Genomic DNA, 22,188 nt, shown 5'->3' on the forward strand with positions numbered 1-22,188 from the left:
CAAAGCACCAGAAAGGTGTGTGTGTGGGTATTTTCATTTAACATGGTAGAACGCAAAAAATCCCTACTGGGTATAGTATACAGCCACTCTTGTGGCTGTATAATTAGTATAGAGAATCAAGTACATGAGATGTGAAATAACACCAGTTTTCTATTAATCATATACAAGATAGCTATCTATGTTGTTCATAGTTCAGAGTGACAGAATATTAGTGTTTTTTTTTACTTAGGCTATAGCCCTATTCATGGGGTACATGTGTAAGACATAACCATGTATAGCACATGGCTGGTGCAAGAAGAAATCACAGCAGTGGAGCTAAAAAGTCCTACTCCATGTCTATCTGCAGAGAAATTACGAAGGATGAGCACCTGTCTATGTGTAGGGGGCTCTGTGCGAATTGGTCCCCTATACAACAGTGTGCTGAATGTGTAGAGCTCCTACAATTGAGAAGGTGCTCCTGTGTTGATATTTCTCTGCAGATAGCACAGGGCTGTTGCAAGAAAAAATTACATCAGCAGCAGGGGTTAAAAGTGGGTCCCTGCTCTGGCATCAATATGTCTATGTTTTACATATTAGTTGGGCTAATAGGGTTTCAGTATTAAATTATAGTGTGATACTTTAAAACAAGATTCCTTCCCACCACCTTTAAATGCATTGTTTTTGTGATTTAATGACTCTTAAATACATTTGAATGCTTTGCTTGGGAATAGGTACCTAAATATCTTAAAACTGTTACATTTTCTCCATGCTTTGCTCTATGTGCATACTGTATATCAAAGTAAAAAATTCACAAAATCATAAATCCAGAAAGATTACAGAGTCTAATCCTTTTTATTCTCAGGAAAACAATACAATTCAAGATATTCTTCACTATATTGAAGTTGGAAGCTTATTTGTTTTTCAATAATTCACAACAGCAATTTTAATAATAGTACTGAATACCAAAGATATTTATTACCCAAATAGCTTTTAGGTCTTTCTCAGATTGTGTGTGCATATGTGTATGCATGTTTTCAGTCAAAAGTATACAGGATGACATTTTGCTAGTGATCTACATTAAGACCCTCTTTGGTTCAACATTGTCACAATATTTTTTTATTTCAGCTTTGTCCCTTACTGTGCTGTGCAGCATTTCATTTCAGAACAGGGGATTTTGTAGTTTTTTAAAAAAACTTTCTTCCCTTAATAAATGCTGAATTTGATTAATTGCATCCATGTGCTCTAATAACTTTGATCCTAATTGCTAGAGACAGTAAACCTTGAGCTGGAACCATGGAGCCAGATATAAGCTACTTAAAAAAAGTTATCACCTATCAATGTGAATAAATGCAGGAATGCCAAGATATAAATTCAACATTTGCAAAAGAGAAAAGAATTCATGGAGGAGAAACAAGACACTGGCCATAAATGGCTTCTTGCAACTATATGTTTTACAACTAAATGAGTAACCTATACATTTCACTTAATCTCATGTCATACTGAAATGCTTTTAGCATCCAAATGACAAACAGAAGACAGGTATTGCCGCTGGACAAAAATACTAAACTAAAATGCAAGATGCATGTTTATTTTAAATTCAATTTGTAAAGGTCCCTTTAGAAACAAAAAGTTACAAACACAAGTTAACAGTTTGCTTTTAGTTCAACACTTTCTTCATCCATCAATTTTACCCAAAATCATAAAAGTAATATTACAAAGCTTTTGCAGTGCACACGTACATATTCTGCATATAAAATCTATTCACCCTTCGAACAATATATTTCTATTGAATTTTGGTTAAAACAACAACACAGCCCCTACTTTAGGCTGAAAATATGTAACATTTCAAAGCAGTATTTTCCCCCTCTTAAAAAAAGAGAAAATATGTCCATGTTAAACATGTAACAAAACGTGAAGCTGAAATATATTGACCAGACATTTCAACGAGTAACAGTTTTTGTCATTCACATACACAGTAAAACAGTGCCAACATGCCATTCTGTGAGCTATGGTAAGATAGCATGCATGTCTGTAGCAAAGCAAAAGTAACAAAGTACCCCACAGTTTCTGCTTTCAGTTGTATACTAGGAATTTATTTTCCCAATTTTATAATACAAAACAAATTATAACTGTATGAAATAAAGCATGTCAAGAATTATCCAATCACTATTGTGTTTTAAGTAGCTAATTTATTAACTTATTAAAAGAAAATCAACTTCTTGTGAGAAATAAGCAAATAGGTTACATCATTTTTTTTTACTGTCACCACCCACTCCTTGCATAGTCATAGCTGGCACTGATATTGCTTACCATAGTCTTAACAGAGTATCTTAAAGCAGAGAATTTGTACTTTGCTAATATCAAAAATGAACTTCTTCCCTCAATGTTTAGTTTTAAAAGTGAAAAGAAAATTTCTAAAGTAGCATTTATACCTTAGAAATAAAAAAGTACAAAACTAGAACTTGTCATAAAAAAGACCAAACATTCTATTGAAAAAGCACCTATTCATATAACTAATGCATCCTGTGCATGCAAAACTAGAAGCATAAGGCTATGAAGTGTAAAAACTGTTACTTGCTGCATCCTTCAGATGATACCTCCCCCCCCCCCAAATTACATTGTTTAGTAGTATTTTTTTCCAAAACATGTTTAACATCCACAAAATGTGGTGCTGGCAACTTAGGAACCATGATAAAGATACATTGTACCCAAGACAGTATCATCATATTTCTGTGCAACTTTAACAGAATTGGAATGCTCAACAACACTGTTAAGTTCAGGAATACTTTCAGCAGTATCCCCAAAACCATGGTAATGTCCATAGTGCAATGTATCTCCAAGATCATCCACCCATGACGGCCTGTTTGACACAAGGCTACTTGGGCTTCCATTCAGATGCAAAGAACCGCACATATCAGAAGCAGTGTTTATAACCATTTGTGGTTCCTCAACACCAACATTGACTGTATGTTTGTTAGCAGAAGCTAGTGCATTAGGTACTATCAATGTTAGGCATTCTTCATGCCTGGCACTCATTCCATTGAGCTGAGGTGAGGAAGTGAAGTCCACATGTCCATTGACGATATGTCCATTTGTCAATGCATTCAATATGGAGTTACTGCAATTCATATCTGCATTAAGAAATAGACCTGTCACCACAAATTGACTTAAACAGAATAAAAGCTATCTCCACTCTACTACACTTTTAATAAGAGTTTTCCAAATTAATGTCGAAACAAACCTGTCCCAGTAAAGACTCATGTTTTAAGCCTGAAATAAGTCGCTTGCTTATATACTTTAAAAAGAGCCTTCTGGAAAATACATTTTAAAAATAAAATTGCAATATAAATGTGTAATTAAAATTTGTATATAGCAATACCTCAGTTAACAAATCCTCCAGGAACCATCTCATTCAACAAAGACTTTTTTAAAGGTGAAACTGACCAGCTTTGCTTTACTATGGATAAACTTTCAAGCCTGTGCCTTTGCTGTAAGGCAAAACTGATCAGTATGTGTCTTTGCTTTGCTATCAATGAGCTGCCAAACCTATATCTTTGCTTTGAAACTAACCAAACTGTGTCTTTGCTTTGCTAAGATAAACTTTCAAGATTGTGCCTTTGCTTTGCATTAAAGAGATCTCTTGCTTCCTCCCAGGCCTGGGGAGGGAAAGATCCAATATGATTCAGAAGAGGAAAAGGGGAGGGAGAAGCAGGGGGTGTGGGTGGGTGCCAGGTAGGCACCCCTTAAAGCCTCTGTTGAAGCTGTCCCACCATCTATGAGCTGGTGTAGGAGCCTATCCCTATTCTTCCCATGTTATTACTACCTCTGGTACCAACGTTTCTGTTAAAGAAGTAATGTCCAGGAACACATCTAATTTGTTTACTGAGGTATTACTATACTGCTTTTCCAGCTAACATATGCTCAAAATGTTAATTCATTCAGGCCAGAGTCCTATACACATACTTCCTTGAAAATAAATTCCACTGAACACAATGGAAATTTATTTTAAGAAAAGATGCACAGAAATTGTCACTAAGTCTATTTCTAACAGTTACAACTAATATGAAGGGATCATATAAAATTGCAAGCAATATTTTGGACAATGGGATAAAGAAAATGTTAGACGTACTTCTAAACTAGAATATAAAACTCCATACTACGGAACAGAAACTAAACTTGTAAGTAGTCTGGAATTTGAAGCAGTAAAGGTTACTTCAATATTAATTCTACCTTGTTAGATTTGAGCACACAGTAAAGCAGGCATTATAAAAAGCCTTATGCAAATGCAAGAATGATTATGCAACATGTCTTAAGATCAGTAGTTATTTTAGATCAACTTTATTTAAGACACAACGCAGAATAAATCTGTGTTCTTCATTAGAGTGGAATTTCAAGCATCTGTACAATCTATTTGCAAAAATGCCATAAAAACCCATTGCAAAATGTACAGAGAACTATTTTTAAAAAAATCTTATAACAGGGCAATGGTCTCTTCTTTACATTTACTAATTAGTGCAAAAAGGTAAAGTTTTTCCACAAATATTATTTCATTAGTTGTATTCTTTTAAGTAAACGTTTACATGCAGTGGACAACAAGCAACAGCAGGATATAAAAATATTAAAAAATACTAAAAAACAAAACCCTAACCACCTATTTGGTTAAATATGCTATGTTCTCTCACACACGTAAGAAAAGGCAAATCTGTGCTTGGCAAGTCAATGCGTCAGTGGAATGGAGGGAGACAATATTTGGCGATTCCTCAGTCCTCTGCAGCAAGGTGGTTTTTTCTTTGGGGAGGGCTGCATTGGATACCACCCAAAATCATTGGGCAATATCAAATTGTGTCTGGCAGCTAGCAAAAATGCTCCTCTCCCTTGCAGCCCTCCAAATCTGCTTTGGAGGGCTGGGTGACACTCTGGAATAGATTTGGGCGGGGCAAGGGGAAGAGATGAAAGGAAAGTCTCTTTATGCAATGTTGGGCATCATACATTAATTCAAATATAATGGAAACAACTCAGTTGGACTTAACTTAATACCCTTACTTGACTAGAACTGCATCTTTATTAAACTTTGTGTAAGATTCTTGTTTATGTAGGAGTGTTTCCAGTGACGATATAAACACTTATATTGATGTTACTTAGACAAAACAATATAGTTACAATTAGCTTGCTGTTTAAAAAGTAGTATCAAGGGTTATTAAATTCCCCCTGCCCGATAATTTTATACAGCAATGACTATAATCAAATCCATATTATGTTCCTGTATACAACAGATCAGAAATATTCCCTTAAGTATGAATATATACATTAATAGATGCAACACTGCATCAATAAGTCCTTTAAAATATGTATGCTACCAGCTTGAGGCAAGATAAATCTGTGCTGATCCAGAATCCTGTGTGTAGGGTGAAAGGCATTCTTTGTTGAAGAGAACAGTGTGTGCAGTCACCCGCATTCTTTCCAGTGGAGGTTGAGGGAACTCTGTGCACATGAAACATTTTGCATGCACCAAGCTGCTTTCTCCACTGAAGTGATGAAGAGCAAGGATGTATCTCCAGCTGCCCTTAAAACCCCTCTTCCTTGCAGCAGCCTCCCCAGCCCCCTTCAAATGCTCCAAGGGCAAGGGGACCCTGCTGAATGAGATTGGCTGTGGTATGCCCCCACCTCCAGATGTGCAATCTTTGAAAATCAGATAGAAGCACTAAATTTTTGGGGGCCCTTTTCTCCCTGCTCCACATCCCACCTCATTCTGTAGGGTCTCCGACCCCTAGCAGAGCATTTTCAGGGGACTGCTTGAGGAAGGGGTGGAGAAGTCAACTTCCACACATCTGATTCTGGATCCATCCCATTGCTTTAATGCACAGGCTAACTGCAAAGCAAAACTGGTAGCGTTTGCTGAGCTAAATTTACAATACTATACACCGATCAGATTAAGGCAGTGCAATCAACTTTATCTTTTAATTACAATAAATAATTCTTGCATTACTCAAATTATAAATTTCAAGAAGCAAATATGACCACCAATGGACAAGGCACATGGCATGCAGGCCTTTAATTGAACTGGAACAACCACTAGTAATCTATCTAGATGTGTAATCAATATCTTCCTGCAAGTGTTACATCTTCTACAAAACTGATAATCTTGCTAGTTAAAGAAGCCTTATAATGTATTTTAGCAATACAAATAGCTTTAAGACTTTGGGATATGTGCAATAAGATTAAGTTAGAGATAAAATGCATATTGATTCTTGCAACGACAAGGAGTCTGCATTGCAGAAACTGTGTATATTTCAATCTCTTTGGGTCCAACAGAACCACTCTTCTGTTTGGCATCTTCAATCATTTGAATGTTGTTGGGGTTAACAGGAAACTCTCCACTCCCACCTGATATAACAGGAAACTCTCTATCAACATGCATATTATCCACGTCATCTTCAGTTCCTCCATTTGTCATGGACATTAATCCACCAAAACTTTGACCTGTTTGGAAAAAAATATTTAGATTTGTGAATATTTCTTATTTAACCACAATAAAATGTTATTGGTTAGATCCAGACTTAATTTAGTGTAAACCCATTGAAATTAATGGGTCTTTAGTCATGATTAACTTACATCCCATTGATTTCAACCATATCTTTAATAACTGCCTAGTTAGTATATTTAAGATAACAAGGAAGGAGGAGGAAAAGTTAATTGTGATGGGCAAGAGCATTTTGGGGCAGTTGCATGGGACATAGTTAAAAATCTTCAATTTCATATGAGTTGCTTTGCATTCTCTGCAGCAACTGTATCATAGCACACAGAACTTGGTTTTAGCTTTTCAAGAGAAGAGGAAAAGAGTCAGGAAAATAAAGCTCTGGACACAGAAGGTCTTGGGTTGTATTCCAATGCTATGACTGTGAGGTTCCACTGGCACAAAGGGCTTCAAGTACCACATCTGTAAAGCCTTATTTGGGTGCTCAAACACTGTGGTGACAATTACATGAGGAAGTAAACCAGGGGTCATGCATGGTTGCCCCTCACCAAGCGGGTCCATAGCAACCTGTTCCTTGTTGTTTCTGTGCAGTCACATATATTAACAGAATAGCAAACTTATCTACTGGAGGCAGGGCAGGCGCTATGAAGCTAAGGAGGTGAGCATGGCCCTTCCAGGCTCTTGCATCAAGTTGGTAATGGCAGACAAATAGTGAAGGGTTGTGACCAAGTAATGGTCTGACATCAAAACTCTTCAGAATAATACCACTGAGGCTGACACTGCCCTCCTGAAGCAAAATCCAATTCACTCCTGAACAAGGAGCTCTACTGAGGTAAACTGCCAACAAAACCCACCAAGTAGAAAGTTGGGTCAAGAGATACCACTTTCTGAGCATCTTTGTCCTATCCAAGTAAAAAGAGAGGGCCTGATGGACATCCAAAACATGCAAAGCCCATTCTGTGTCAAATACTGGATTTGGAAAAATACAGGCAGGTTAATGGGTTGGGTGAGGTGAAAAGAGGACAAAACCTTTAGGATGAAAGATTAAGTCTCAACACCATATCCATACATAGAGCCAGGTACAGAGGGATCAGATCTCAGCACGTAGATTTCACTTCCTTTGTGAGTGGACATTATTGCTACTAGAAATGCCGACATCAGAGATAACAGAAGGTTGCCAACTGCTTTGGATTAAAACGACATTGTTGCCTGAGAGAACTACCAACAAGCTCCAAGTAAGTGTAGGGGAAGCCTTTGGCAAGCTGAAATTTCAAAGTCCTTTTAGGAATTGTTTTATCAAAGGGTGTAAAGAAAAGAGAAAAATTATCAACTAAACAGTGTTGGGAAGAAACAGATTCAAAACAAAGAAACTCAGATGTGGTCCCTGGTGAATTTCAGGAATGTAATGTATTTGGCTGCATGGGATGCCCTCATTAACAGCCATCAAGATACTTAAAGGACCTCCTTAATGAAGCATAGAAGCATAGAATAGTAGAGTTGGAAGGGGCCTATAAGGCCATCGTGTCCAACCCCCTGCTCAATGCAGGAATCCAAATCAAAGCATTCCTGACAGATGGCTGTCCAGCTGCCTCTTGAATGTCTCCAGTGTCGGAGAGCCCGCTACCTCTCTAGGTCATTGGTTCCATTGTCCTATGGCTCTAACAGTTAGGAAGTTTTTCCTGATGTCCAGTCGAAATCCGACTTCCTGCTACTTGAGCCCGCTATTCCGTGTCCTGCACTCTGGAACAATCGAGAAGAGATCCCAGCCCTCCTCTATGTGACAACCTTTCATGTACTTGAAGAGTGCTATCATATCTCCCCTCAGTCTTCTCTTCTCCAGGCTAAACATGCCCAGCTCTTTCAGTCTCTCCTCATAGGGCTTGGTTTCCAGTCCCGATCATCCTTGTTGCAATCCTCTGAACCTGTTCCAGTTTGTCTGCATCCTTCTTGAAGTGCGGAGACCAGAACTGGATGCAGTATTCAAGATGAGGCATAACCAGTGCTGAATAGAGGGGAACTAGTACTTCAAGCGATTTGGAAACTATACTTCTGTTAATACAGCCTAATATAGCATTTGTCTTTTCTGCAGCCACATCACACTGTTGGCTCATATTCAGCTTGTGATCAATGACAATTCCATGATCCTTCTCACGTCGTATTGCAGAGCCAAGTATCCCCCATCTTGTAACTGTGCATTTGGTTTTTTTCCCTAAGTGTAGGACTTTGCATTTATCCCTGTTGAATTTCATTCTGTTGTTTTCAGCCCAATGCTCCAAACATCAAGGTCCCTTTGAATTTTGTTTCTGTCTTCCACGGTATTAGCTATGCCCCCCCCAATTTTGTATCAACTGCAAATTTGATACTCTGTACCTCCTCATCCAAGTTGTTAATAAAAATGTTGAAGAACACTGGGCCCAGGACCAAGCTCTGTGGTACCCCACTCGTTACGTCTGCCCAGTTTGAGAAGGAACCATTGATAAGCACTCTTTGAGTACGATTCTGGAGCCAACTGTGGATCGACCTGATAGTTGTTCCATCCAGCCGACATTTAGATAGCTTGCTAATCAGAATATCATAGGGTACTTTGTTAGAAGCTTTGCTGAAGTTAAGATATATTATGTCCACAGCATCTCCACAGTCTACAAGGGAGGTTACCCGATCAAACAATAAGATAAGATTAGTTTGGCAGGATTTGTTCTTCATAAATCCATGTTGGCTCCTAGTAATTACTGCATTGCTTTCAAGGTGCTTACAGATTGACTGCAGTTCCCCAGTTCCTCCTTCTTGCCCTTTTTGAAGACAGGGACAACATTATCTTTCCTCCAGTCATCCGGCACTTCACCAGACCTCCATGATTTCACAAAGATAATAGACAGCGGTTCTGAGAGTTCAAACCTGAGTTGCAGAAGTCCAAATGTGGGGATTTTCCTCAGTCCCAAGACAAGAAAGTCCATCCACTGCACTGCAACAACTGGTAAAAATGGTGATGCAAGATCATTTATAGTATCGCAAACCAAGATAGATGAGACCACCGAGAGGTCACCAGAATGTAGTGTTTTTGATCCCAAGTGATCCTGACCACAATGCATATCAATAGAGATAGGGGGAGGCAAAAGAAATGGTTGCAACCATAAGTAAAGGAATGTATTCTTTAGAGCAGAGGTGGGTGTCCAGAGAGCCACGTGAAGCCTGAGGAAGATTTCCGTGTGATCTGCAGGAGCGAGAAAACTGTCTGCCCTCGGCTGAATTCTCCACTGCTAGAGCTGTGCTTCCCATGCAAGGAAAGATGAATGCTGGGTCCACCTTGCAAATGATGTCAGAAAGGAAAGTGTCTTTTAAGCATGAGTTCCACTAGATTGGCAGTTGTAAAGAGCGTCCCTAATAGAGTAGGGAAGAGGTTGCCCCCTTCCTGTTGGGAGCAAGTAGAAAAAAGTGGTTTGCAAGCACAGGATCCAAGCTTGCAAAAAGGTGTCCCTGTTTTACCCAGCTTTACCACCATTATACAGAGAATGGCTGGTAGTGTACCTACTTGGTGCTCTACCAGACATACTCCTACCCTCTCTGGGGAAGGCTTGCCGAGAAAACACACTGGATACTGACTCTCAGAACAAAGGAAAAATGGGGCATCTGCTGCACCATGCAGGCAGAGAGGCAAGAAATGGGTAATTTCCATGGGGAAACACTTCCACCCTCCTTATATAAGGAGTTATTCTATGCAAGGGTCCTATTCTCCCTCAGCCTGATCTCTCCTTTTCCTCTCTCTATTCTCCCTATCTACTTGCGCACATGTGTGTGAATGAGAGAGAGGTGACCCCATCTACCACCTGTATGTGACTGGCCACTTTCCCCTGAAGAAATGTGATCTTTTCCTCTGAAAAGGTTACCCATCTCTATCCTACAGAGTTCTCTAAAATCCCTTGCCTACTGCAAAATAGCTTGCATTTCTTGTTGTCCAGGGGAGCAAGGCCATCTATGTCCACTGTCCAGCCATAAAAGATTGCCTTAACATTGTGAAGGACTGTTCACATGAGCAATTCTCTGCCCTGCTGAACCAGTCCTCAAAGGTGTTATCCCCTGCTAGATTGATCACCACCTGAGTTACACTTTGTTGCACACAACAGATTCAGAGAGATGGAAAGCAAAATACCTAATGTGTTCTTGTTTACTCACTCAGTAAACCGTAGTAATGTTGTCCATGGCCACAGGCACCACCCTGTTACAGAAAAATAGGTAGAAAGCATACAGTGCTTGCAAGTTGTGATGGTGATTCCATCAAAGAACCCCAAGGTGGACCAAGAAAGATAAGGCCAACATTTTGGATTACTGGTCCCTGTAAGGAACAAGCACGTGAGCAAAACTTGTCAGAGGCCTCATACAAAGCAGAGCATGAGAGAATGGCTGCAGTGGCTACTATGCAAGTAAGAGGTGCAGTACTGTATGCGTTGTGATGGTATTTGTTTGAACCATTCTGGTGGCAAAACACATAATAGTGTCTGCATTGTCCTTTGGTAGGAATGCATGACTCTGCATGGAGTCAAGGACATAACAAATGAACTACAGATAACGAGAAGGATCCAGGCACAACTTTGACATTTTCTCAAAGACCCAGTTTAATGCTAATCTGGCTCTGCTAGACCAAAGGAACAACCAACTTCAACAAACAGCGGAACAACCACTATGGATCAAAATGAACTACAAGGCAAGAATGTAAAAACTTCAACTCTGCGCCCTTTTGTGCGGGCTTCTTGGCTTCTTGCGGAATTTCAATGACAGACTTTGGCATTTTCAATTATGAAAACCTAACTATAAAGCTTAAAGGCATCATAACATCAGAGTAAGATGTTAAAGAACCCAAAGAACACAACAATGGCACCTCAGCAACATGGAATCATAACATTTTGAACTGCATAAGAATGGCCAAGAAATGAGGGTCCAGGTTACATTTTCCCCCACACGGACTATGGACATCCATAGTCTACATCTTACATGAGCCCACCTACATTAATGAAGTAATAGCTGGGAATTTTCATCCTTTTGGTCTAGTTCCAGATCAATATAAAAAAGGGTGTTCAAATAATTGTCTCTCCCTGTTTCTGCTCCAACTCTTCTTCATGTGCTCTTTCCTACCTGAAGTTATCAGGATCCTGGCCCACAGCTCTGGCTAAGTCCTATGAACTTTATCGCAAAAACTAAGATGCTAGAAGTTACATCATGTTAATGAACTCAGAACTTTTTGTTTAGCAACTAGACTGGAGGCCAAATCTTCAATAACAAATTCTGGTTGCTTTGCCAGTGTAATTATAGTTTGTATGCATTTCTTAATCCATTTTGTTTTCTAAGTATTATATTGCTATATTTCTGTTGGGAAGTCACTCTCCTTTCGCCAGCCCAACCTGAATCAGTCTGTTGGGCTAGAAATGGGAGACAGAACAACAGGGCTACAGAAGCCTCAGGACACTTGCTGTGGCACAATAAAAAGGTCCTGAACAGAGTGAGAACGAACCTGGAGTAACAGAGAGAAATAGGGTGGAAGGAAAAGAGGGGCTGAGGGGAGACAAAAATGAAGAGGAACACAGAGGGAGCTGGAGAGAAGGATGAAGGAATGAATTTCCAAAAATCTTAGAAATCAAAAAGTGGTAGACGTTGTTATGTCTTTTTGTAAGTTCATAATATTTTCTACATGAAAGCAACATTTTATTTATTTAAATAAATAGTTTTATATAACAATAAATCAATTGTTTTGTTTCAGTTACACTCTTGAGTCTGTGGTCTTAACCACTGGCTATGCTTTACTCCCTGAGCCACCAGGTTGCTAATATGCAAATTCAAACCCTGATTAGATCACCAAATTAACAGAAGAGACTGGCTAAAAGTGGTCCGAAGATGGTGCCATGAGAAGCCAGTCAGTGGTGTAGGGAAACCCACTGATACCTATCCTTCAGGTGTAGATGAGCTCTGACAAAGGCCATACACTTTGTAGACCCTTGGAGCCATGCCCAGACCAAATGGGAGGTCCTGAAACTGAAAACAGCAGCTGTTGAGGGCTAATTGGAATGTTGGACTTAGATGCTGATGTGGAAGTAGTTGTTCTTCAGGTTGATGGAGGCAAACCACTCCCTTTGCTGTAATAGGTGCAGAATTCTGGAAAAGATCACCATCCTAAACATCTTGGGCCTGACAAAGGCATTCAGAAACTGAAAGTCCCGGGTAAGACAATGTCCACAATCTCTCTTTAGGAATGAAGTACCTCCAGGTATTGGTCCCAATAGGAACAAGTCCATTACCGCCTTTTAGGGGAGTGCCAAAAACTCCTTTGCTAAAACACAATGCCTGCTAATGCAATAAAAGTCATCCAGAAGGAGAGAGATGAATTATTGCATAGCCAGTCCTGATGATGGCAAGGGTCCACTGGTCTGTAGTAATCTTTTCCCAGGCTTCTGCAAAATCCTGCAGACAGGGCAGAAATATCAAGCAAGCAAAGTCTTGAAGCAGTCAAAGGTGGTGTTTAGAGTTAGTTCCTTTGCCATTACTCAACAACCTCAATTTAGCTGCCAAGGTGATCTTCTTGGGGCATAAGAGCCACTATTCAACTAAACTGTGTGAGCAGAACAACTTCCACATGTACAACAGGACTTTCCCTCTCACACACCCCACTGTCCCCAAGCCTGCTCCAGAGAGTTGAGGAAATCTCCAGAACAGATTTAGGGGGTGAATGGGGGAGGAGAGGGGAAGAAAGTTTTGTTGCACACAACATTTGCCTTAGGGCTACTTTGAGTATTACTCCATATGCCTAACAGGATCCTCAAGCTTGTGAGTGAGAGGAGGTAAAGGGAAGGAAGACCTACACTAGCGAGTACAAAAAAAGGTGGACTACTGGCTCACAAGACCCATACAGTGGGCCACATTCTTTAACTCTTGTTCCTGGTCCAACATCTGTTGTCTTGATGAATGAATTCTTCTCATGAAATGGGTGATCCTCAATGCAAGTCTTAGCATCCTAAGAGAAGGCCCTTTACTACAGCCAGGTGTCCTACGCAGTAGCCGTGGACCTCAACCCACAGTCCACCATGTAGAGGGAGGTGTTACCCTGCTGCTTTGCCAACCAGGAGGCCACAGTGTGCTTGTTGCCAGGAAGTAGATCAAAGAACCAACAGACTTTCTTCCAAATAATAGCCAGTATCGCAACATGCTTGCTTGGTAGTTAGCAACTCTGAACAATAGCACAGTTGTGAAGTAAGTCTCCCTACCCATGGAACCAAGCTTTTGATCTTCCTTTTCAGTCGGTGCTGTATGCAAAAACTCATTAAACTTACAAGTTGCCTCAATGAGGGAGTTTGGGAGTACATGCATGAACTCATGCTTTTGTCTTGGACCCTATACAGGTTTTCAATCCTCTTAGATGTAGGCTGTTACTGATGGCTTCAATCCAAGCATTTTCACAGCCTGCAGGAGGGCATGCCACACGCATATCACAGCAGGCACAGATGTTATTAGCATGTACTACATGGAACACCAGAACCTTTACAGCAGGGGTGGGAAATTGCACTTCCAGGCCACTGTCATTAGCAATTCCCAATGATATTAAGATATGGGACCACCTGCATCACAGAGGAAGTTGGCTACCTGGGCTTCCCATCATACTGCCTGCAGCATCTACAAAAACATTAAGGTGACAGCTGTGGCCAGCTGATGGGCAGTCCCCAATGTCACTGGCACCCCTGGCACCAATATCAGTGGTAAGTTGGGGTGAGCAGGTTTTTGAAGGCTTGGCTTCCTCAACAACTTGCAGTATCTTCTCCCATAGCAATGCTCTTAGATGAGAGGGCTCATTTTTTGTCTGTCAAAAAAGCCTGGCAATTTTGGCAGGTGCCCACCTTGTGGGTCTTATCTAAGCCAAGGAGGCAGAGATTGTGCCCACTGGTTTGTGGAAGTTTACTTCCGTAAGACAGATATTTACAGAAAGACCTTGCCTGCTGAGCCATTGGTCCAAAAGGGAGGGAAGGAACACACACATCAGGTAACTCATGCAACATAACCCCCCCACCCCCAAGGAAAGCAGAATGTAACTGTAAGAAGAGGAAAAGCAGAATAAAATATACCAGAGAAATAAATAAATGAGTTGTGTGTTTTTCTCTCCCCTCAGGACAAAAAAAAATCTACAGATGTGACAGTCAAAAGAAGTGAGTGGGAAGATGAGAGCTCACACCCTTTGATGCATGTGGATAGGGGATGAGAGCTTAGTGCCTGCCAGAACTCTAACCTAGCTTTAGAAGTTTCATGAATGAGCTCCGTGCATGTGCAGAACCGATATGTGTGACTGCACAGTGACCACAAAGAACCACCTTGGTTTTCATTATGTCTGAACTGGGCCTCAGCTTACACACAATTTTTTAGCTATAGAAACCCAATGCCTCACCTTCAGTTCTAGCTTTCTTCATTCCGACACTGTCCATATCTTCAAAGGATCGTTTTCGACTTATGCCTCTACCGAGGAGACTGGGGCTTGTATTCTGATGGACCCCATTTAAAGTGCCTTTGCAATAGAAATGGTTCAGTGGACAGTTCTGGAGGTTCAAGAGCAACTGAGCACATTCCTTGAAGCCCTGGGTATATGCAAGATCTGCTGCTGTCAGGCCACTGGCATTTCTCAAGCTGCACAATACAAATATATTGAATTATACCCCATAATAAACATAAGCTGGTGGTTGCTGCTGATTTTACTAACTCAGATGGTGATGAGAATTTTGCAACTTCCCATTAAGGGTTTTAAATTATTAAATTTTAAGTTATATAACTAATCCCTTAGCACATATCTGTATTCTAAGCAAGGTGGAAGCAGAACAATTAAGTATCATGTGTCACAAAAATAAAAGCTTCCTATTTAAATGTATGAAATGCTAAATGAAAATGCTATAATTTCTTTCCTACAGTCTGAAGTATTTGAATCCTACACAAACGTCAGACTCCTTAATTCAGTTCCTGGCTTCTAGTGATTAATTTGATAAAAGCAACTATCTGAACAAAATAAATAGTCAAAGATAATTTTTATAAAATAATTGTCCATGGCATTCTAGAATCTAACACCACAAAAATACATCACTATTCTTCCTAATCATAAAAAGTATGCTATGCATGTGTAATAATTCTTTACATATATATCCACATATAGTGCTTTATTTTGCAGTTGTTTATGTTTTGTATTAAGCTCAGTGCTTATTTCAAAATTTGTGACATCATAAGTAGTAGAATATTACCCACTATTTTATTCCATGATCATGGGCATAAAAAGGATATTGTCTTTGAACTTATGAAATATGATAAGACAGACATTTAAAGTTGAGGAATTCATGATTCCCCATTCACAATGAAAAATCATGTATTTGCATAGCTTCTAATAGACACAAGCACGTACATTCACTCTAATGGAAAATGAAGTAGCAATGTACAAAATAGTACACAAGAAAGCAGTGAAATATTTCCTAACTAGAAAGTCCAGGAAAAGCCATACAATTAAAATGATGCATTAGCTGCTACATACCATGTAGCTTAAGCAATACTGCTTATTATCAGTGAATAGGTAGATGGACTAATGGAACAAGACTTCAGGGAATGAATACAGCTTATTAGTTAGGTGAAGCTAAGTAATATTCTGTTCTTACTTATGCAAGGGGAAAATAAGCAAATTTAAGAAGCAAGTTCTAGATATGTACATCTCAAGAAGGGCAGCCATTAGTATTGAAAGTGAAACTTCTCAGTTTCTTGATGAGTTCTGTGAAGTATGCAGATCTGTACATGCTTAGCTATGGAAACCTATATATTCAGTTTAAATAGGATTTTAATTGAACTAAAATAGTTGGCAAAGGCTTCAGTAGAACCCACTTTCCTCTCTGCATCTCCCCTTGCTAACATGGGCACCACAGTGCACCAGGCTTGACTTTCAATGAGAGGACCTTGTTATATCTCCCAGCTGTCTCAATCCTTCCTAGGTCCAAAGTTACTTGGCCAGCTGGAAAGCGGGTTCAGAGTCCCAACTGATTTGTTCATACCCTGAGCTGTGCATGGAAGGGCAGTGGTGGACCATCATTATTATATTAAAGCATTAATAAATAGAAGACAGCAGTCAGAAGAAAACTGCCAAAATGGCATTAAGAGACATTCCCCATAAAGGCTCAGGAACATTTTCTTTCACAACAGAAAAAGCTATATGAAAAGCTCCAAATATGAAGAGGGTGGGAGAAACAAATGAAAACTCTAAATTTTATGAGTGACAATTCTTTAACAACACTAGATCTCATGGATTCACCCAGAGGTAATTTCCCTGCCAAAGGTACAATGGAGAAGAGAGGACACTTGTGTATAAAACTGTGTACAATTTTGTGAAAGACACTTTATAAAACGAAGCATCACCGATTCAGAATGACAACAAAGATAGTTTCCTATCCCAGGGCCCTTAATAGCACATATAGTGCTTGAAATAGAGACTATGTGAGGGAGGAAGAAAAAAAGAATCATGTAATCTTTCATAACAAAGATGCTCCGTTTTTCTATTCACCAAAACTGCTAAATCCAGAGGGGAGGTATATGAGAGATCTAACTAGGAGTTTAACAACATTTCCTTTTCTTATAACCGCATCTAAAGATTTTCACATTTTCTATTAAGCAGTATCTAATGTAAGCAAGAAGGTTAAATGTAGTATCTGGAAATTCTGAGAAAGGCAATTATAAGAATAAGCAAGAGGCTCTTCAAGAAAAGAATGACACAGAAGTTTTTCTAACCTCATCCCAAGAATTAGGGCAGCCTTTATTATTTCAAACCTACCCAAAGAAAAGATGAGCATGACAGAAATAAGGGAGTACTACATGTTAAAAGAGGTGGTTACTGATTTAATCAAGATTCTTAGAAAGTCCTTAACTAAAAAAGGCTTATCCAAAAGTAAATATATAGGTCTGGTGTATATATTAACTTGCTACTGCACATAATCTAGTTCATTAATTTATAACAGGCCCTGAGACCCACAAAAATACCTAACTTTGTGTTATTAAAAAAAAGTCAAGATCTCCTTCATTTTCTGTCCTGCAAAAAGATTCCTTGAATGCAGTTATTCTCATTCAGTTCCATAATATATCCAATTAGCTTCCTTCAATACAGTTTTTGATACGAAGCAAGACACAATAGGTAGTAATGCATAACACTGGAACTAATTGGAACTTTAAGCTGCAACAGAATAGATTATTAAGCAAGAGCACAAAGATTTTCGTGATCAAGAGTAATAGTTCTTAAAGTAGAACTGAAGTCAGTTTATAAGAAAAACAGCTGAATAGAACATTTTATAGAAGTCAAGTCTTAATAAAGTTTGTATCTAGATGGCCTATCTACCCACATGAAGTAGAATAAAAGTGATCCTGCAAAGACATGAGAAGCAAGCATCCATTAACTTCTAAAGGAGTTACTATAAACCCTGTATTGCGATGTAAGGAAGAACATGTACACCGAGTAACTAATGAGATTACTGCAAGTGAGCCAAAAATTTAGGCTTGTCCTGCTAGTGTTGACTTCTACTGCTGCTATTGCAATCAGATATGGTCTAAGGGTGGGTATGAAATATCTCTTTAAACTAAGGCACCATAGGGCATAGTCTATAGCTTACTAGGTTAAATACTTCAATATTAAAGTTCAGAGGTGGGTGGTTTGGGTGGGAGGCAGAAATTGCATGTTTCCAAATGCAAAAGGTCAATTTGACAAAAATTAGTAATCCAAATGCTTTTGTCTTGACATCTTTTTAAGTATATACTATACATGATTAAATTTTATCTGAGTTAAATTCTTTATCATCTGACCTTTAATAGTGATGTACATTTATACCTGTTTGTAGTACTAAGGGTAACATTCAAAGTAGACTTCTCCCTCTCTGTCTCATCCATTTTCCTCTTGCGCAATGTGCTGCTTCCAGTATCTTCATTACTACTGATCAGTCTTGACAAGGAGTCTTCTCATTTGTGGATTTCACTCTTCTTCTCTTTTGAGTTTCCATTTAGCTATGTCACCATGACATCCATTCTAAGGCCATGATTCATTTGAGACTGTTGCAATATTATAAATCAACTATTAAAGGATGGCAGTGATGCAGCATACAATCTTTAAGTATATTTGTTTGCAAATTTGCCAGGTAAGATTCATGATCAGATCCAAATCCCACTGAAGTCATCAAGCAGATATTTCTTGACCACAATAGGAATTGAACCTCATCCTAAATGTGATGTTAGCTTTTACTGCAGGGATCTCAAGTGCCAGCAGATTGCTCTCTGTCAGACAGACATAACTATTGCTTCCTTTCAATAATGAGACCTAAAAGGGGGGGCAATCCATCCTACACACATGGTCAGATAAAAGGTCTTAAGGTAATTCCAACAGGATAAACTATTTTTTCTAAAAAACAAAACAAAAAGAGCATCAACCTTAAAAAAAATTACCTTGCTAAGGAAAATTATTGAAACATGATTAAAATATCCAAAAAGTATCCCTAAGAGAATTGTAAACATGAAAATATGATAAGAAATCTATTTGCTGGTTTTCTGAGTTGAATAAACAATGAAGGAAACTTCCCTTAGCCTCTTCTTCCTTGAGGTTTTGCATCTGGTCTATTGTGTGGAGGGGGCACAAAAGGGGAGATCAATACCACTCTCAGCCTGAAGGTATCATCCACTTATAATGTCACATACTTTGAACAAAACATATGTCTACTTAAAACTCTAAAAAGGGGATATATAATTTTTTTTTTAAAAACCCTAAAATAATTTGAGTGACTGCCACAGTATCTGTAGCTTAAAATGTTTTTTCATTAATGCCATGCGACAATCTAATAAAATAAAACTTCAGTTCTTAATGTAATATGCCCATATAAAAATACTCAAAACTTAATATATTGTTAGTTTACAAATTTAAAAAGAACTGTAATTAGGGTAAGCAACAGCATGCAAATCTATATATGCTATATCTGAATTCCTAGATTAGCATTAAAACCAATCACCGCAACAAATACCTCAACAGTATGCCTTGTGTGCAGAAAGGAAGCGATACTGAACATTCAATGCCACAACTGTAAGGTTTTCGGAGAAGCACCTGTGGCAGTTTCAGCAGTTTCTATATGGAATGCTCCCCCTTTCTAGGATTACTTGAAAAAATCAAGTCAATTCGAATTACGTAGCTGTAAAACATTGACATGTGTAGTTTTTATAGTTTCAGAATCTTCTCTTTGATTTAAAAAAGGGCAATGGTGCATAAAACAGGAAACTTACATCATAAGGGATCACATATTTGCAGGCAACATTAAGATTAAAAGTTATATTAACATACATAAAGTGCAGTAGCACATAATTCATTATCATTAAGCCATCATCATGTGACCACCTTAACAATGAGACAGTGCGCCTGACTCAAGCACGGACTCTCAAGCACGGATTTTCATCCTGAAGCCCAATGTAATTCTGTCAGTTCTCTGAAATGTAAACATGATATGTACTAGAAACAAATTGTCAATTCATGACTTCTATTACTTTAAAATTTGGTAAACTTCATGTAAAATGAATTTGTAACTATGCCTATATGAAAAAGGTAACCAACACATGGGATTAAAGAATAAAATTCTTGATACAGTATTCCTGAAGTGAGAAAGATTTTCCATAGGCTCCTCAGACCCCAGGCTAAGGCTGTTAAAACATTTTTTTTAAATAAAGAAGCTAAACTGAAAGTTTTAACCCTTTGGCATCCAAAAATAGAAAGCACAACAAAATGATCTTGAAACTGTGTAGAACTGATAACGAAAGACCATCTGGGAAAATCTTCCCCAAAGAGTTGTTGCAGAAATGTACTGCATACACACATATATTATGGTGCCATGTTTTCATTTCACAATGGTAAGTCATATTTAAAAAACTGATCTACAGTTTGTCAGGACTACTACTTTGCTTCTATAGTCCATTTTACAAAGATCTGTAAGTTCTGAAAGAGGCCAGAACTACAAGGAGCCCCTTTCTGGTGGGTTTCAAAAGTACTTACAGTACTTCAATGTAATGACGAAATGCCCAAGGAGGCATGTAATAAATACGGCAAACCAAGAAAGTTAGTCAGATAGCACTATCCAACATAGAAGAAACACAAGCACTGGTGCATTTTGAGAAATAGGGCTACAAAAGCAAGAGGTCTTATATTACGAAAGATAGCATGTTGTTCAGTTCAGTCCTCTCAATTAGGAATAATTTTGAAGCATTTAGGAAAAGTGATGAACAATTAGACTGAGAGAGAACTAGATTACCTTGAACGTTGCATTTATTCTTTATACAACCTACTATGCATTTAGAATTCCAAGAGCTACCCTTCTCTTAAAATCTAGCAAGCTTCCAATGACCGAGTTAGAGTTATGTGCAATGATCTGTAGTAGATAAAATGCAACTTCCAAAAAACTGATAGCTAGGCAAAACATATTTAACAAGTTGCCTTTTACAGCGTGTCTGAATACTTACTACATAACAGAGTTTTCCAAGTAACACCTTTGGGTACAGTAAATGTGTTATTCATAAAGAAACTCAGAAAAGCCTGCTGCACAGACCAGAGATCCAACTAATCTAGTAGTCTGTTTTCCCTGTGATGAAATTGAGTCTATTACCATCTCATCGTACGCAAGCTCCTTTGCAAGGTTCTAAGGAAAAAAGAATGCATACATGTTGTACTAAATTCCTTGGATGAAGAGTAGGATGCCAATGTGCAATTTCACCCCTTTAAAAAATTAACAGTAAAGAACCGGCATGTATATAGACACATGCAGAATGACGACATGCACAAGGACTATCGCATTGCACCACCAGTGCTAAAGCAGGACAGGTCATCGACCCTGAAATAGAAACTGGTGGAGACTTGCTCACCAATACAACGTTTGAGAAATATAAAATTATCGGTGAAAATTAACATTTACCTACTTAAAAAAGATGGCCAAAGATCTGCTTGCTGGATGATTAAAATCCAGCTTCAAGGTTTTGAATGGATAAGCAAAATTAAATTTCAACTAAATGAGATGAAAGAGATTCAATCCCCGAGACAGATGAAAATAAATTATTACATCAGAATTGTATGTCAAAGGTAACTGTCACACACTCCCCCTTCCTAACATATTTTTAGCATTCTTTTACTATGGAATTGTAAAAGCACTTTAAAATGAAGATTAAGCAATTAGTTTTCAGTCAGATGAAAACTGCTATAATTTTGGATCAATAGGCAGAATCTGTGCCCAACACAGAAAATATGCATGTGTATTGAACAAAATAGAGGGCCCAGTACAATATATATGGAAATGTCCTTTGCACAAGGTATTAAAAAAATGCCTAAGCTAAATGCAGTCTACTGAATTGGATATTAAGTAACATTGGTATATAAAAGCAACAAATGAAAGATTTACATGGATTTATAATCTTTCTACTGAAGTATGTTAATTGTGTGTCTTCATGCTTTGTATGTAGAGAGAGAGAAGACAATCTGGAGACTTATAGACTACGTGCATACTAGCTGCTTAAAAAGCACTGAGACTGTTTTGTCGGAGTGTGGTTTGAAACGAATTTGCACTGTTGACGTCAGAGCTTTTAAGACTACCCATTACAAAGTGTTTCCCTTGGACACACTTCAGAATCGCAATGGGTTGATAGACCAGTTTTAAAGTTGATGTGAAGCTGCCTTAAAAGGAAAA

At 38.6% G+C, this 22,188-nt stretch overlaps 1 protein-coding gene across 3 annotated transcripts in view; it reads right to left on the bottom strand.

The window, feature by feature from the left end:
* Positions 1–825: 825 nt before the first annotated feature.
* The window catches only part of ANKRD10 (ankyrin repeat domain 10), a 39,263-nt gene continuing 17,900 nt past the window's right edge, over positions 826–22,188 (bottom strand). For all 3 annotated transcript variants that reach the window (XM_061626648.1, XM_061626650.1, XM_061626649.1), the window contains exons 4-6: positions 14,871–15,106; positions 6,364–6,459; positions 826–3,110 (exon numbers count right to left, since the gene is read on the bottom strand). In XM_061626648.1, coding sequence (XP_061482632.1) covers positions 2,659–3,110; positions 6,364–6,459; positions 14,871–15,106 — 784 coding nt within the window. In that variant the 3' untranslated portion in view covers positions 826–2,658. The remainder of the gene's footprint in view (positions 3,111–6,363; positions 6,460–14,870; positions 15,107–22,188) is intronic.

The sequence above is a fragment of the Rhineura floridana genome, chromosome 5 (genome assembly GCF_030035675.1).
Source record: "Rhineura floridana isolate rRhiFlo1 chromosome 5, rRhiFlo1.hap2, whole genome shotgun sequence".
NCBI classification, from domain to species: Eukaryota; Metazoa; Chordata; class Lepidosauria; order Squamata; family Rhineuridae; genus Rhineura; species Rhineura floridana.